The sequence below is a fragment of the Xiphias gladius genome, chromosome 6 (assembly GCF_016859285.1).
Source record: "Xiphias gladius isolate SHS-SW01 ecotype Sanya breed wild chromosome 6, ASM1685928v1, whole genome shotgun sequence".
NCBI classification, from domain to species: domain Eukaryota; kingdom Metazoa; phylum Chordata; class Actinopteri; order Istiophoriformes; family Xiphiidae; genus Xiphias; species Xiphias gladius.
Window position 1 is genome coordinate 25,447,907 of NC_053405.1, and position 18,203 is coordinate 25,466,109.

General features: G+C 38.4%; 1 protein-coding gene across 4 annotated transcripts in view; it reads right to left on the bottom strand.

Annotated features, from left to right (window-relative positions):
- The window catches only part of ryk (receptor like tyrosine kinase), a 46,943-nt gene that overhangs the window by 2,626 nt on the left and 26,114 nt on the right, over nt 1–18,203 (bottom strand). For all 4 annotated transcript variants that reach the window (XM_040129056.1, XM_040129055.1, XM_040129057.1 and 1 more), the window contains 7 exons: nt 15,243–15,368; nt 9,196–9,282; nt 8,207–8,276; nt 7,201–7,333; nt 4,743–4,852; nt 4,456–4,615; nt 1,290–1,426 (listed from right to left, as the gene is read on the bottom strand). In XM_040129056.1, the coding sequence (XP_039984990.1) occupies nt 1,290–1,426; nt 4,456–4,615; nt 4,743–4,852; nt 7,201–7,333; nt 8,207–8,276; nt 9,196–9,282; nt 15,243–15,368 (823 nt within the window). The remainder of the gene's footprint in view (nt 1–1,289; nt 1,427–4,455; nt 4,616–4,742; nt 4,853–7,200; nt 7,334–8,206; nt 8,277–9,195; nt 9,283–15,242; nt 15,369–18,203) is intronic.

Genomic DNA, 18,203 nt, shown 5'->3' on the forward strand with positions numbered 1-18,203 from the left:
AGCCTGTTATTATCCAGCAGGGATAAGATGACAGGCTCTCTGCAAACTTTATATTGAGGAAGTGCTGTGTAAATAATAATACCGATGGAGAAAACGACGCCTGCGGGCACAGGCTGCTCCTTCTTCTTGACAGTTGCAGGATGTTGATAAGCTTCACTGTAACCAATGCTGGGAGCAGCTGAATATTTCAGTTTGATTCGGATCTGGGATAATATAAACTGTGCGTCCCTGACACCACGCTAGAGTTGGTGAAAGTCTGCAATAGCAAGGCTGGCTGCAGCTAAACATACACGTGCTTGCATCACTGCAGAAGTCTCCAAAAATAACTTACAATATGTAGCATTTTCATCCAGTCAAAGCTGTGACCTCTAAAGGCAAATTTCCAGCCCTGTCCATTATTTATACTGTCATATACTAGAACGTGATACAACAGTTACTCATAATAGGCTGCAGTTGAGGACTGGCTACTTATTAGTACTTATTACTAATCTACCTGATTCAGACTATTTTGTTGGTTAAAATCTTAGGAGATACTGAATGTTTTTATTCCTGAAGAATTTTAACACATTTATTGTGTATTTGTTTTCATATTTCTAATGCTTTATTGACTGCTGTTATTTCTCACTGCTAAATAATCCCTCTGATCATGTTTTTTTAATCCTCAATTACTTTCTCAAGTGTTTGACCCTTTTTTTTTATTTTAAAAAGGTTTTTTGTCTGTGTTTGATATTTTGCTTTGTCCAAGTTACTACTGAAATGGCAATAAATAGTTTTGTGATCTCTTGTGCAACACGGTTCAACAGCACCACAAACTATATCCCCCAAAATGATCATGCAGTTAAATCAACACCTCTTTAACACAGTTTCAACACAAACTCAACATTATGAGCTCCATGAGGGGAGGATTTATTGCAAGACTGTTGAAATAGACTGCATTAGTTTTAGCTGGGTGTACCTAATAAACTGAAAAACTGAGTGTATAGTGACACTTTGGGGAACTTGGAACTTGTCTACGATGCTCTATAATGGGTTTCCAGAGTGGGGGTACACTGGCCATATACTGTACTTTAACAACTGTGCTAAACTTGAGTGATTAAGTATCATCTTAATTTTTTTTTTAGCTCTAGGACAAGCGTTGAAAATATCTGGAACTGACTGACTGACCGATAAAGTAACTTGTACTATTTAAAAATCATTGTTTTCTCAGAAATCGATTAATTAGAATCAGAAAATGTAGTGTTTGTATTTGCGTGTCTGTGGCTGTGTGTGCACTCTGTATATCAACGTACAGTTCATCTGGACAGTTGATAGGTTGTGCTATTCTGTAGCCATCCTTCAGGTAGGCCGACATCTCAAAAGGGTCGATGTCGACGTAGGGGGTTTGACCCAGAGTCATCAGTTCCCACAGGGTCACTCCAAAGGCCCACTGTGAAAAAACACAACACACGATTAACACTGAGACCACTGTGGAACATTCATTTACAACATTTCCTAAATATAATCAACACAAGATGATGTCTTTAATGTGTTATTATCAAACAGGATAAACATAATCACCATTTCTATCCAGAGTGCGGAAAGCCTGTGGTGCCCGCTTGCATTCCAATACAAAATGTTCCACAGGAACAATCCAAGGAAATTATGTTGAAAAATTTATGCGGAATACAAATCATTGACGAAAGGTTTTGTAACGAGTCTGAAAGAAAACAGTAGGGTGGCAGTTATGTTTAAGGAGACTCTGGGTTCAAGCTCCCATGTCAGCGAGGGCCCACCCTACATGTTTATACCTACCCTTCACGTCTACCTCATACAAGGGGACAAGGAAAAGAAGTATTTCCCCATTTGTGTTAAGAAGTGTTACTTTTATTTTTAGCATATGTCTTCACCTTATACTTGTTTATAATTTTGGGACTCATGCTTATTTTTATCTAAAATACAACTGCAGATGAGTCACTGCCTGTTCTGACAGTGACTTACAGTATGAACAGAATACACCACATTATCCCTGAAAAGAACTAGTTGCTATTGTATTAGTCTTTCATAAAAGTTAAGGGGGTGACCGAGAACCTTTAAAGGAAGGGAGTGTCTCAGGACAGAGGGCATGGTGGTGGGCGGGCTTGTCAAGAGAAAAAACTTGCTGTACAGTGATCCATCCTGTTCCCAAATCTGGCCAAGATTACCAACAAGGCCTAAACACGCCGATAATCACCCTCTCATCCTGTCCAACTTTGTATCTAATGTGAGTAACCACTGACAAAAGTGTATGGAGTATTTATGTGCGTAACTGTGGCATGATGATGCTATGCGGCTGCAGGTACGTGTTTGGACTTTTCCTAAACCTCAGTTTGATGTTAATGCCAGCCGTTTGTTAACTGTAAGTGCCAGGGAGGGGGGGTGATTGCAATGAAGCAGCGTGACCATAAGAGGAATGTAGAGGGGTGGTGGTATGTCTGGCTGGCATGCGTGTGAGTGGTGTCTCTAAGGATCTGTTAGGCTTCCCGTCTGTCTCTGCCGCACCCGCTCTGCTATCCTGAGAGAGGAAAGAGGGAAGAGCCAGAGACACAAGGAGCTACTCCCTTCCCTTTGATACATTGAACAACTGTCTTAAGAATGGCTTGACTAAAGTTAATGCCATTTCCTGCATCACATTGTATATATTATGTCCCCTGAAAACATTTGATCTATTAAAAACCTTTGAGAGACAGGAAATGTTTTTTGTACGTGAATACATTGTCCAAAGATATAGAATTGCTAACTGTACAGTTAGGCACATAAGTATTTGGACAGTGACACAATGTTCATGATTTTGCCTCTTTATACCACCACAATGGATTTGAAATTTGAAGTATAAACTTTCAGCTTTAATTTAAGGGATTTAACAAAATATCACATTAACCATTTAGGAATTAGTAATTTTTTTCTCAAAGTAACTGGACAAACCAACTTAATTATAGATATAAGGATTATTTTTAATACTTGGATGAAAATCCTCTGCAGTCAATGATCGCCTGAAGTCTGGAACCCATGGACGTCACCAAATGCTGACTTTCTTCCCTCGAGATGTTTTGCCAGGTCTTTACTGCAGCTGCCTTCAAGTAGCTGCTTGTCTATGGCTCTTTATGCCCACAGTTTTGTCTTCTGTAAGTGAAAAGCATGCCTGATTGAGTTGAGGTCAGGTGATTGACTTGGCTATTTAAGAATATTCCATTTCTTTGCCTTGAGAATTTCTTGGGTTGCTTGTGCAGTATGTTTTGGGTCATTATCCATCAGTACTGTGAAGGACCGTTCTATGTTTTGCAGCAATTGACTGAATCTGAGCAGATAGTAGAGCCCTGTACACTTCAGAATTCATCCTGCTACTTCTATCACCAGTCACATCATCAATGAGCCCCAGTGACCCAGTTCCAGTGGCAGCCATACATGCCCATGCCATTACACTGACTCTACCATGTTTGAGAGATGATGTGGTTGCTTTGGATCATGAGACTTTCCTTTCCTTCTCCATACTCTCCTCTTCCCATCATTCTGGTACAAATTCATCTCGGTTTCATCTGACGGATTAGTCTTGTTCCAGAGCTGGGCAGACTCATTTAGATGTTTTCTGACAGAGTGTAATCTGGCCTTTCTGTTCTTGAGTGTTACCAGTGGTTTGCACCTTGTGTTAACCCTCTGTATTTACATTCAGGAAGGCATCTCTTGGGTTTAGACTTTGACAAAGATACGCCTACCTCCTTGAGAGTTTTCTTGACTTGTCTAAATGTTGTGAAGGGTTTTTCTTCACCAAGGAAAGAATTATGCAATCATCCACTTTATTTGTCTTCCTTGGTCTTCCAGGGATTTTGTGGTTGCTGAACTCGCCAGTGCATTACTTCTTTTTAAGAATGTAACAAAATTGTTGATTTGGCCGCTTCTAAGTTTCTGCCATCTGTCTGACATGTTTGTTTTGTTTTTCCAGCCTAATGATGGACTCCGTCATTTGCATAGACACCTCTTTGGGCTGCATATTGAGAGATCCAATGAACACTCACCAGATTAAATTCAACAATTGGAATCAACTCCAAACCTTTGTCTACTTAATTTGTCATCAAATAATGAGGGAACAGGTCAAACCTGGCCATGAAACTTACTGTTAGTCAATGGTACAATTACTTTGGAACCTCTGAAAAAAGGGGGGTCTGTATAAAAATGGATGTATTAAAAGTATTTATTTATATTTATAATTACGTTGGTTTGTCCAATTACTTTTGAGCCAATGAAAAAAATGGCTGTAATTCCTAGTCGGTTGATGTGCTGGTTTTGTTAAACCCCTTGAATTTAATCTGAAAGTCTACACTTCAATCACATCTTGATGGCATCATTTCAATTGTGTTGGTGTACAGAGGCAAAACTACGAAAACTGTGTCACTGTCCAAATACCTATGTACCAAACTGTATATCTGGTACTGAATTTCTTACCACATCACTTGCACTAGAGAAGTCATTGTTGAGCAAGCTTTCCAGGGCCATCCAGCGAACAGGCCGGTTCTCATTATCCCCTAGACAGTGGTAATCCATAGGAAATAGGTCTCGAGCAAGGGCATTGTCTGTAATCTTCACCTGCATGTTGTCATCAATGCTGTCAGAGGGGGGGACAGGAGTTGAAAGTATTTTTAATAATTAAATTCCAAACCAAATCATGTGAAACCTACAGGGAAGAACTGAGGATAAATTCGACAGCTTTGAGTCGGGTCAGAGACACTTACACACAGTTCCTGGCGGCGAGATCTTTGTGTATGACCTCCCTGCGAGCCAGGTAGCTCATTCCACATGCAATCTGGATGGCCATATAAACCAAGTCTTGTTGAGAGATCGCCTGAAAGGAAATGAGGGAGGGAGAGACCATGTGCAGTTGAGAAGTAGAGACAGGAAAAACAAAAAAAAAGTAGGGAGAGGGGACAGGAGACCACAGCTGACAAGACTTAACTGTGGTGAAATTGGTCTTCTGTGTCAAACTGTTCTTATTTCCTTTAAACTGCAACATATTCAACTTTGGGTCAAAGGTTGGAGTTAAATACAAAAAGACTGGTGCCCTGGAAAAGGCTTTTCTTCAAAGAAACAGAAAAAGGACATTTGAAAGGTAGCTGGTTACACACAATTATCCAATAATAAATAATGCTTGAGAAATTCCACCTCTTTAGTAAATACAAAAGCAAAACACTTACATTTTTAGCCATGCTAATAGCACGGTTGTAGGGATAGTAATATTGGTCAGTCTGCCAACAGCAGGTTCAAAGTTTTGGCTTTTAGAGAAGTATCAAAACAACTATTTGATGGATTGCCATAAAATTTGGTACAAATAGCCATTGTGCAAAGACCATGGATCCTACTGACTTTGATGATCCCCTGACTTTTCCTCTAGTGCCTCCAAGAGGTTCACATTTGTGTTTTTGGCTGAAACGTATCAACAATTATTGATGGATTTCGAAAAAAAATTGTGAAATATTTACTCCCCACAGGATGAACTGTAATAACTTTGGTGATCCCTAAATTTTTCTTTGTATTGCCATCAACAGGTATTCTGTGTTTAGTGCTAATTAGCATATTAGTTAGCAATTAGTATGCTAAAGCACAAAGCTTTTATGCCTACATGCTAAACTAAGATGGTGAACATGGTAAACATTGTACCTGCTTAACATCAGCATGTTATCATTGTCTTTGTGAGCATGTTAGCATTTAGCTCAAAGCACCACTGTGCCAAGGCAAAGCTTCCTAGAGCTGCTAGTATGGTTGTAGACTTGTTTTTTCCGGGCCTAGTTTACAAAAGCAACAGATTACATTAGCACGGAAATGTAAATTCATATTATTAATATTGCTGAAAATTTTGTATGCAAAACAAAGGGAAATAATCTGACTCACATGGTTCAGAAAGTTCCTCTGTCAAGATTTGATTAAGAGTCCGACATTAAATAAACTTGTTTTTTTTGTGCTTGGAGCTACTGAAGGGCCTATTGACAATGGCTTGGCCAGGAGATGTATCTGAGAAAAGACTAAGCACTGCATGAAGAAAGAAATACCCCTAACTGCTAACAAAGCGAGGCAGATTCTTTAGCTATGCTATATTTCAACATCCTGTATCGCTTAAAAGACAGAGAGCTCCAAAACTTACATTATCGTATATTAATGCATACATTCCTATTTCCACACATCTGATCTACTACAGGCAGTCAGCTGCATGAACCTTGGCTGACATACACAAAGCAGAAATTTTTTGGCTGTTTTATCTTATCTGACCGTGGACACTGTGATAGAGCCTAAATTAATTAATCCCCAAAAAAAAAAAAAAAAAAAAAAAAAAAAAAGTATTGTCAACCAATGAACGGACATAAGAACATGTAAAGTCAACAACTCAGATAAAACTGAGACTTGTGTAGGTGGTCCTTGACCGTCAAGCACCATGCTATTGGTTGTCAGTGGAAAAATGGCAACTACAGAAAAGGTCAGTTCCCAGTTCTACCTTCCAAAACAAGATGTTTACTTTCAGAGTGAATGCCACACTGTAGTGCTGTGCTCCCTCCCATAATTTCCTCACAGCTTTATCTCCTCCATACTGATACATTACTGATTTATAGCTCGATGTGTCTTGCACCAGCACAACATAATGACTGTCTTTGTCTCCTACAACTGCCAGTACATAACGAGATTGCTTAGAACGAAGGTGCTGATGTATTAACTGAAACTTTTCAAAGCGGTTGTGATTAATGAAAACGGATGGCAAGCTTCATCTTGTGCTTGCAAAGTGTTTACTACATCTGTATTTTGGAGCTGATTGATTGGATGGTTTTGCACTTTGTCTTTAACACCAGGGAGTCTTCTATGTGCTTGGCAACCTATATAAAAGCCTGATTGTCTTTACATAGAAAATAAAAATTTCTGCCCTCAGCACTGGGCTTCATGACTATATCAACAGTCCTTCTAATAACAGTGTATAATAGCTGCTGGTAGGTGTTTCTTGGTGTTGATTGCTGCAAACACACAAAACATTCTTTCAGGCTTGACACTTGGATAGAATCTGACTTTTCTTCCAGTTTGGGGGGATTTATATTAATAGCTTATTAAATGCCTCAATGCTGTACCATACATGGCTTGCATTGAGACATTTGTCTTAATTGTTTAACATGTGACTTAAAGCTTCAGCAAATGTATACTGAGTTGAAGCCTCACCTGTGGGTTGTTAGCCTCAGCTAGCTTGCACTGCCGCAGGAACAGCTTGAGATTCCCCCAAGCCATGAAAGGCAACAGCACCATTGGCTTTTCTCCGTCCTCCGTACACACATGACTTATGGGCAATAGATTTCTGAAGGTAGAGAGAAAGATATATATACTGTTTTTGTACATGTGTAGAGGTTTGCTGCACATCAAACGGGTTCTATGAAGTCAACACTACATGTTAACAGGGTCATCCAAACCACTGTCAAACTGTGGAAGAGGAAGTCAGCAAATCTTATCAACTTGCTGACCTCACAAAGAGGAAAAGAGGAAGGAGCCAGCCAACACGACAACAATCTTTTGTAATAAAAACAGTACAATTAAGGTCCAACCCTCCTAATAACTTTTAGCCAAATTTGCTTAACTGATGCTTCTGTAATTTTAAAATAAATTCAATGCATTCAGACTATGTGCCCACTGTCAAAATAGAGACCACATTTTTGAAAAATAAATGATTGTATTAAAGAAGGCATATGAGAATGAGCAACAATGCAATGTGTGAGTGCTACATTAATGTTGGAAAACATGTTTTGTTCCGTTCACAGTCTGTTACAGTATCGTCTCTATGTGTAAAAATGTGGTCTTCTTTCATCAGCGTTCAAACCAAGCCATTTAAAAGACGACCACAGGAACTGCTCTGACGGAATACAGTGTTGGGTTAGGAGTATACCAGAATTTTTACGGCTACTTTGAGAACTGAAACTGTTACAAAAGTGGACAACAGTGACAACGGAGAAACCAGCACATGTCTATAACCATGGTACATACTGTGATTTGGGGGTGACGATAGCCAAGTGGTCTAAGACACAAACCATGTCAGTGTTATGGAAATTTTTCTTAAGTTATTTTACTTCTTATGATTTCACTTTTTTTTTTTTTTTTTTTTTTTTTAAATCAAAAAAGAGCAGACTGCCCCAAAAACACTAAAAAGGGCATGTGGTTTGTGTGTGCTTCCACTTACCTATGATGAAGTCCACGGAGTTTGCAACTTTCAGTCAACATCATGGTCACCTGCACCTCAGACGCATGATCTATGAATTTTATCAGAGACAGAATCTGATTTGAGTGACCTTATGACTGCCAAACCCTGGTCTGAAGCAGCAGTTGGAAAGGTAAGGTTACATTTTCTCTCTGACTCCATGTAGTGTTTGATTTTTTTCTAATGGTTTCGCTGCACAGATTCCTCTTCCAACAGCCATTTGTAGTGGGAAACTCACTTGTGCCAAATTTTTATCTGTGTATGCACCTTTACCATCATGTGGCACTTATGGAAAGCAGTATTGTTCCCTTCCCAAAAGGCACATAAGGAGGAAGTAAAGAGTTTAACAAAGTCAAGACTGGCAGGAGGATATTGTTCACTGACTGGTATCCACCCCTCCCTGAGTAAACATGACAAAATGGAGAGGTCAGAGAGCAACTGGCATTGAAACCTGACACATGCTGCTAACAAACAACCTGAAAGTCCCACATAAAGGAGGCCTTTCGCTAGCGTGCAAGACCAACAGTATGAGTAAGACTTATTATTCATTTACTTTTAAACTTGTGTGCCTGTTTACTGGACTCAAACCATGTATCGTCATCTGCTAAAGCCATTAGAACAGCACCTATTATTTCTAATAGACATTTTTGGTTATCAAACAATCTACAGTTCTAATTATCAGGGCGCCAATAAAAAACAAAATCAAACCCACACGCTGTCTGCTGAACTATAGTATGTTTCAGAACTTTGTCCTTCCTCTTACGTCTTTTCCACTACAATCATGTTTCAATCTAATGACGTTCACTAAGCATTAGCATTCACTTTGCCAAACCACACTTCTTAGAAAACCCACAGTGAGTTGCACATTAATAGAGATGAGAAAACTTACAACACACTTGACTTGACAATATTTTCATTTCTTTGGCAACTGTGGAGTCTACTGAGAATTATAGCTAGTACAGAGCACCTACCTTTCACTGTCTTCACAAAGACCTCCTTTTCCTTACTTGGGTCCTTTTCATCCAGCAGCACACCATGGAAGATGCGGCCAAACGTGCCTATCAAAGACAAACCACAGGGCTTTATCTCAGGAAAAGGGCAGGAGAGAGAAAGCCAGAGCCATCACATTCAAAGATCAAAATGTTACCACACTCACTGGCCGCCATGCCTGGCTGATCTGTGGATAGAGGTGGACAGGTTTTTGCTTAAAATACTCTGTCTCATAATGGGATTAGGCCGTTTTGGCTCCTGTCTTACTGAAAGGAGCCAAAACAAGAGCAATTCAGTGGAGCTCAGAGAGTCTTTCATCACCTAGAACGATTCAGAAATGTATATGATGTGAAAAGGCCAAGTGAACACATTCGTCATTTCCTTTGTCTAAACTGTCACCCCTTTACTGAAGTAAAATGCCATTTCAGAACATAAACCATCAACATAAACTTAGAAAAAACATCTGAGCCCCAAGGCTAACTATGCCTTGTATTTCAACAGGAGGGGAGATGAAACATAACAACAGGGTGAGTGTTTGACTGTCTCCCTCCTGCCCCTACCTTCTTCGTCGAGCATGTCTGAACCTGCTGGCTCCCAAAAACAGAACTCTAGTTCAACCACCAGTTCAAACACCTCCGAGACATGGCTTATATGGTTTGTATTTGTTGTTTCTTAGTTGGTATCTGTCGTGTTTTTAATATTTATTTTGAATTTGACATTTATTTGTATATTTTAATAAGACCCTCTAACAAAGACTCTTGTAGGAAAAAAAAGTAGAATGAGTTTTCAAGCAGCTTTCATTAAAAAACCAAACAGAACAAAACAAACAAACAAACAAAAAAAAAAACTCAAGGCAAATTGACGTGGTGAAGTCTCACCAGACATTATAAAACCTGAACAATTGTCCATTCAAAGACATGTTTGTCACCGCATTGCTAGTCACATCCATCGTAAGTAAAATAAAAGGGTGCAGTAGATAGTCGATCAAATAACATTCTTTGATAGAACGGAAGCTAAAATATAAGGCTGCTGATCAACCCAATGTAGAGGCAACGCTGAGGTTATGCTTGATCTTGAAGTTACATATATACCGTTTTTATACATAGTCCCTCATTTTCAGAGGCTCAAAAGTAACTGGACAAACCAACTTAATTATAGATATAAGGATTATTTTTAATACTTGGATGAAAATCTAACCAGTCAATGATTGCCTGAAGTCTGGAACCCATGGACGTCACCAAATGCTGACTTTCTTCCCTCGAGATGTTTTGCCAGGTCTTTACTGCAGCTGCCTTCAAGTACCTGCTTGTCTGTGGGTCTTTATGCCCACAGTTTTGTCTTCTGTAAGTGAAAAGCATGCCTGATTGGGTTGAGGTCAGGTGATTGACTTGGCTATTTAAGAATATTCCATTTCTTTGCCTTGAGAATTTCTTGGGTTGCTTGTGCAGTATGTTTTGGGTGGTTATCCATCAGTACTGTGAAGGACCGTTCTATGTTTTGCAGCAATTGACTGAATCTGAGCAGATAGTAGAGCCCTGTACACTTCAGAATTCATCCTGCTACTTCCTATCACCAGTCACATCATCAATGAGCCCCAGTGACCCAGTTCCAGTGACAGCTGTACATGCCCATGCCATAACACTGCCTCCTCCATGTTTGCCAGATGATGTGGTTTGCTTTGGATCATGAGCCTTTCCTTTCCTTTCTTTCTCCACACTCTTTATTCCATCGTTCTGGTACAAGTTCTTCTTGGTTTATTTATCATGAAATAAAGGAATGGACCACACCTATCCATGAAAATGACCAGTTGTCACTTCTCCAAATACTTTTGAGCCTCTGAAAATGAGGGACTATGTATAAAAATGGCTGTAATTCCTAACCAGTTAATGTGATATTTTGGAGCTGAATTAAAAGTGAAAGTCTATAATTCAATCACATCTTGATGACTTAATTTCAAATCCATTGCGGTGGTGTACAGAGTCAAAATTGTGAAAATTGTGTCACTCTCCAAATGCTTATGGACCTAACTGTAGTTGATAGCTGCCTGCTATCAGTGACAGTAACAACGTTAATATGCTGATGTTTAGCAGGTAATTTCATCCTATGGGAAAATGTCTATAAACAAAAATTATGGCAATAAATCCAATAGTTGTATAGATATTTCTCTATGAACCAAGGTGGTCGACAGACTAATCGCCATTGCCTACAGCCACCTTGCTAGCTTTGATAAGAAATTTTTGAAGATTTCTTTCAGATTGAGAAGTATTACAGCGTCTGTGTTGTATCCAAACACATTAAGTAAGTTAGAAATGAATTTGAACAGAGAATACTACCTATGTTCAGAAACAATGACGATAAACCACTAAAGGCCTTTAAGTGACATTTAAAAACAAACACCCACACTTTTCTCCTCTGTTGTGTTGTATTCACCCTTGGGTAACTGTTACGTTATTCACACAGCCACACTTAACCCCAGTGTGGGCAAATCTCCAGAAAGTGAAGTACAGTCTTGTTCAGTGCCATCACTCCATGATGATGCTAAATGGCCTCTAAAAGCATCCAGTGTCTAATGTGAGAAAGACTGATCAAGCCAAACTGAAACCCAAATAGCTGTGTTTGTCTTTGATACAAAGCCAAAGAAAAACATTTAGAAACTTCAGTGACTAAGGTTCTCTGTCAATACGCAATACGCCTGAGGAGGAACAAACTTTTGCTATTTTAGGTTTATGGCAAATTTTCACTGACATTGATGAGGCAGGCTCATGCTCATGCTCATACTTATACTTAGTAGGAAAAAAGCAGCATTCATGTACATAGGTCAATGTCTATTTTTTTTTTCACCATAGACACACAACATATATCAATATAGGGGTGTTTATAATTAAGCTTTTGCTCTTATCTGACTACTGAGATAAGTGCAACAAAATCCTCATACAAAGAAAAGAAAAAAGAAAAGACAAGAACCCATTTCAGTTTTGTGTCTCATTGGTGTTGATGAAAAATATAAAACTGAAAAATATATGTAGTTTGTCATTTTTTATTCTAACACTACTGTACCTCAGCTTTGTGTACTACCTGGGTTATGTGTAGTGTCTGCCTGATCAGACTGAAAAAAAAACAATGTTTATGTTTAGCAACTTGTGAATTTTCCTTGCACCTGTTCCCAAATTTGTAGTCTTAGGGATAGCCAAATTTTCATTGTCTTACTTGTTTCACACCCATTAATTCGGACAATGTCAGAAACAACTGATATCACTGAGGATCCTGTTTTATCCACATTAAAATGTTCGTTTACGTTGATATAAATAAACTGCATTTACAGCTTTGTTGTAAATGTAGCCAAATGTCTCTCTGAGCATCAGTCAGTGGAGGGGGTTTGTTCAAGTGCTTTGAATACATTTGGGGTGTATGCACACCTTTACACTTTATTAAATACTATCCAATTAAAACGGAGGCCCATATTTAAAAAACCCCTGAAAGTGTAATTTTGCACTTAGGCAGAAACAGAAAAATCCCTCACTTTTACTCTTGGTCACGAGGATAAAACAAGACATCAATTTTCTTTTGACATAAAAATATGCTTAAAATTTAAGATCTTTGAGGTTGGCCTGTTATCGCCTTAAATGGCTGTTAGGAAGACAGAGCTGAGCCCACACCTCAGGAAAAAAGAAAAATTAATCATTATATTTTAACTAAATAAATATTCATGATTGAGAATAGCGTAGGGTAGCTTACAAGTTGTAGCCGCTGCTTTCTTGTTAGTTTTTATCTCCACGCATACATTCGAAAGGGATTTTAAAGCTACTCAGGAACGCAAACAACAAGAGTTAAAGCTGGCAGCTTTCTCAATGAATCTTTTACAGACGGGTGTCAAAATAAAGGAAAGCCCTGGATAAATGAGTGGAGAAACAGAGCAATTACAGTTGCCTCCACATAGGGCACGAGGGGTCACTGAATGGTTTGATGAGTATGAAAATGATGTGATTCATATACTATGACCTTCGCAGTCACCAGACTCAATCCAACTGAGCACCTATGGGAGATTTCTGACTGACATGTAAGACAGCGCTCTCCACCACCATCAGACTCCACAGACTTGGAGAATCTAGGCCAAGGAGCTGTTCTGGTCACTCGTAGTGGCCCAACACCTTACTAAGTCCCCTCTATGTCTGTACTTATCAATGAGGCATTACATTGATCTATACCGTATGTCTTATTCTGATGCAGTTCCCCTGTCAGTTTCAGGCTTTTCTCTATGCTTCAAGCTGAGAAGTTTCCTTTTATTTTATACATACTTATACATCTGCAAGAGAAAAAAAATTAACTTCTATTAAATTTAAATCAAATAGGCTCCTGCTGAATATCCTCCCTGAGAACATTCAAGGACTTTATCTAAAGAATGAACAGAGTCAGAAGTGGCGCAGGTGTAGTTTTAAGTCTTACAGCCAACTAAGCACTGACATGATCTGAAGGGATTCTTTAGTTTGTAGTCACTTGACAGCAACTCTTAAATGCCTTGAGACAATAAGGTGATTTTCTAAGTCAGGAAGCCTTTGTCCCTCTGTTCAGAAAATGAAGAATTCTCTATTAGGCATTAATAATTATCAGTTATGTGTGTGTGTATAAATACAAGCTCCTGCTATTTTCTTTCCAGTCATATTCTAGTGACCTCTGTAAACTTAATTCTCAAATTTATTATCATTTTATTTCAACGCTGTCAGCCGATACATGTTTCATTGCTCTGTTCCGTTTGTGTTCATCTCTTATTTGTTTTTATTTTTGAGTAATTCTTTCTTTATAATTTATGGTTTCTTGTTTGGGGGACATCCACTGCGCAGTCCTATGGGTTTTTGATCATTCTTGTTATATGTTTTATCATTTGGATTTTCTTTTTCTCTGTTTTCATGTTGTTTGTAGTAATGGAAGTAAATATAAAAAATAAAAATACTACTAGACCATGTGCTGGAATTAGTTTCTTCATAAATATGTCTTATATTTCAATTTCATTAAATAATCTTTTTAACTTTCAAGTTTGGTCTTCAGAGAATTTATAAGGGCAATTCTCAGAACTTGCTAAATACATGGTGCACAAGGGGCAAAATATGTACCTATATGATGTCTGTGTATGTATTTAGTGTAATACAATGTTAATTACAGCCACAGCCACGCCAGCAAAACCACATCTCACATACACAACCAGACTCCCGAAAAAAGCGAAGGGAAGAAATGATAACCACAGCTCATGACACAATATGTGCTCTTGGCTCTTCAGAGGTCCTCATCAGACTCTCAGGCCCCGTTCATACCTGGCATTAACATGCATCTCAGGTGATCTGATCACAAGTGGACAGCTGTAAGTGCAGGTGTGAATGCACCCAAGATGCATTGAGGATGCATTTGAGATCCGATCACCCAGACCAAATTCGTATTTTCTTTTACCACATTCTTCTAGGAGTGAATGCAAATGTGTCCTTTGCCATATTGAAGGGCCGCCTACTCAACTGATGATGCATAAGCGGCTGTACGTACTCATTCGTAAACAAATACAAGCCGTACAATTTGTGTGAGCTGGCTTTGTCCATGACGTCTGAAAATTTCGAAAAGCCCATAGAGACGCGTTATGAGTGCGTCAAACATGTTGAGCAATTTGGTTTGCCTGAAACACACCATGGAATAGACCCAGTCTGTAACGTTGTGATTTCTTCTTCTTTTACTTTCCAGCGGGACTAGGCACAGAACGTGCACTGCGTCTCCTGCCAGTTAAAAACATTGCAAATGGAAATCCTGAACATGTTTATTTGTATATAGAGCAGGGAATTGAGATCTGATCACAAGTGGTCACTTAAGACATATGTGAAGATGCAGGTTAATGCCGAGTCTGAACAGGGCCTCTGAATTTCTCCTCCACTTTTGTTTGACATTGTTGCGATAATGTTCACACTCTTCTGAAGAATATGAAAGTCCTTTTGGACTTTCATTTAGAGAGAAAAAGAGTGAAGAGGAAAGAGGGAGCAAGAGAGACAAATACCTTCATGCAAGACGTCTCGTAGTGTGACTCTCTCCCTTGAGATGGCAATGTCTTTTACTTTAGCCTTGGCCTCCATTAGAGTAACGCTCCTCAGGTCGTTCTTCTCAATGCGGAGAGATGGGTAGCCTGTGAAGATGGAAAAACACAGACTCACGTTAGAGACACGCAAGATCCCTATGTAAACAAAACACTTTTGAATTGATTGACAGGTCTTTTAACTCGGATTAAAACAGGAAAACAACCCGGGGGGGTTCTACTTTGCATCACTTTTGAAGGAGATATGGGTCATTCCGTGTCAAATCAGATTTTGTTCAAGGTTTGTCTATATAATGTTTGGGTTCCAAAACTAAGGCAAATAAAATAATTCTGCTCAAATCCTATGTTTTTTTTCCCAGCATTTCATATTTCATTTTTATAGCCTCAAAATTGCCTTATCTGGGAAGCCATGTTTGGTCATTAATATCTTGACCAATATTGTTCCTAGCCTCGCCAACTTTGTAGGATGTTTTCTGTATACCATAACCATTAACAGCCAGTACTGCGTGCCATTTAATTTTTATAAGGCAGTAGATTTGGAAAAGACTAAAAAATTCCTAAACAAGACTGATATTGAGGGTACTACAAAACCACATTTTTCCGCCACTATGATTTAAATCATAATTTTTCCTACACTCTTTTATTAATTATGTGCCAATATTTGAGGTCTCTACCACCAATGTACATGAAGATATTATGGATTAGACAAGGAGTGGTAGCATTTTTTGATCATTTTCATGTGTGGGGTACCTGGTAGGAACATAAAAATGCACATGGAAAATGCTTGATGTATGGTTATTAAGGGCACCATGTCATTCTGTTTTTCCTTCATACAAAATCAGGCACAGATTTGCCTATGGCAGAAAAACGTCCATTTCAGGACTCAATTTTTTCTGCATGAGTATAAACATGACTACTGAATTCCTGTGTCATAGAAATTGTAAGAAATAAAGGATAAAGATTTTTTCAGCATGTTCATTGAAATAGAGGGCATTTGAGATGGGATTTGTGTCTCTGGTAAGGTCCTGGATATTGAAAATAAGTTAAATATTTTAATAATACCTCTGGTGTGAGGAAGAATAAGTGGTATCCTAAATGGCTCCAGTGGGAGTATCTAAATGTTTTTCTACATAAAAGGTTTGATGTGTTTATAGAAGTAATTTTACAGTGTGCATGTTAGAAAGCTGTATATGGAAATTGAACCAATACACATTTTGAAACATGTCCACTCTGTGAAACCCTCAATATATGCCCTTACATGTAATCAAGAAAACACGCATATGCCAGTCAGTCCTGTTCAAGTTATAAAGTTAGAGGATAATAGTTTTCATCACATTTAAATTTTTGTACATCATTTGTTACATTGCACATCATTTTAAATAAAGTTATTTGAATTTTTTTATTGGAGTATCTTTTTCTTTTTTTAAATATTTAATATAAAACTTAACTGCTCCATTGAATATAGCATCTATCAGAGTTAATGCCTTTTATAATGAGGCCCTGATGGTAAAGAATAAAGCTTGCATCGTTGACCAACAGTAAAATGAGTGTATAGAAAACATATATTTCTTTACTCCAATCAATATTTCGGAGGCTGGGACACACATGAGTAGAGATTCTAAGGCGAAGACCCTGTTTTGTCAATATGGATATTTTTTCCTAGAGGTAAAACAATGCCTTTAAATGTGTGTATTTATCTATGAAGGGAACATGGAAGGACACTGGCACTAAACGTCACACTAAATTACCATATATTAAACTATTTCCACATACATTTTCCTACTAGCTACCCCACATACCATTTTGGTCCTATGAAAATGACCTAAAAATGCTACCAGGCCTTGTTTTATTCTTTATATCTTCTTGTCCATTAGTGGCAGAGACCTCAACTATTGCAACAAAATTGATAAAAGAAGGAATTTGAAGAAAAAATAATGATTGATATCATATTGGTGTAAAAATTGGGTTTATAATACCCTCGATATCACTCTCATGAAGGAATTAATTTAGGGCCTGAGATACTGAGAATACATACTAAGAACATGTTTGTCTTCAATCCAACAAAGTCTGGCAAGGTGAGGAAAAATATATTTCAAGATATTAATGCCCAAACATGGCTTCCCAGATAAGGTGTTTTTGAGAGTGTTAAAATTAAAAAAATATCAAAGGCCAAAAAATATAAAAATATTGGAATTGAACAAAAATATTCTACAGTCCTTGTTTTGGGACCCAAACATTATATAAACAAACTCTGAAAAAAATATGAGACGGCGCTGCAACCAATTTCCTGGATTCTGTCTGATTTGACACGGAATGACCCATCTGACTCAAAGATTTCTTCTAAACAGCACAAATCCATCAAATAAATTCAAAGAATTCCAGCAATTACAAGAAACACTGTCAGCAAGACACGTACAGTACCCTACACATGTTGCATCAAAGCAACTTCATGCGAAGTCTTGTGTTACGACACTGCCATTATATAACCTTGCTATGTACTCAATGTCATTAGATGCTGGCTTAGTGGGGTAGGAGAGAGTCTGGATAAGAAGACGCACACAAGCACGCATGCAGACAGACACACACACACACACACACACACACACACACACACACACACACACACACAGTTCCCCACAGTATCTGCACATAGATGAACAGAGTAAACATGACCCCTTTCTATCAACACACTCCATTTGTACACAAAACGTCAGTGATGAGAGATAACACATTGTAACCTCCTGTGTCTGCCTCTCACTGCTAGTGAAGATGACTCTGCCAGGCTGTGTACAGTTGCTTAGACAGACTATAGATAAACCAGTGGATGGATACAAACAATGGAAAACCTACTGACAAACAACCTTCCAAATACCTTTAAAGGTAATGACAGTCAAGCCCCTTCTTGTATGAGAATATATAAAATAT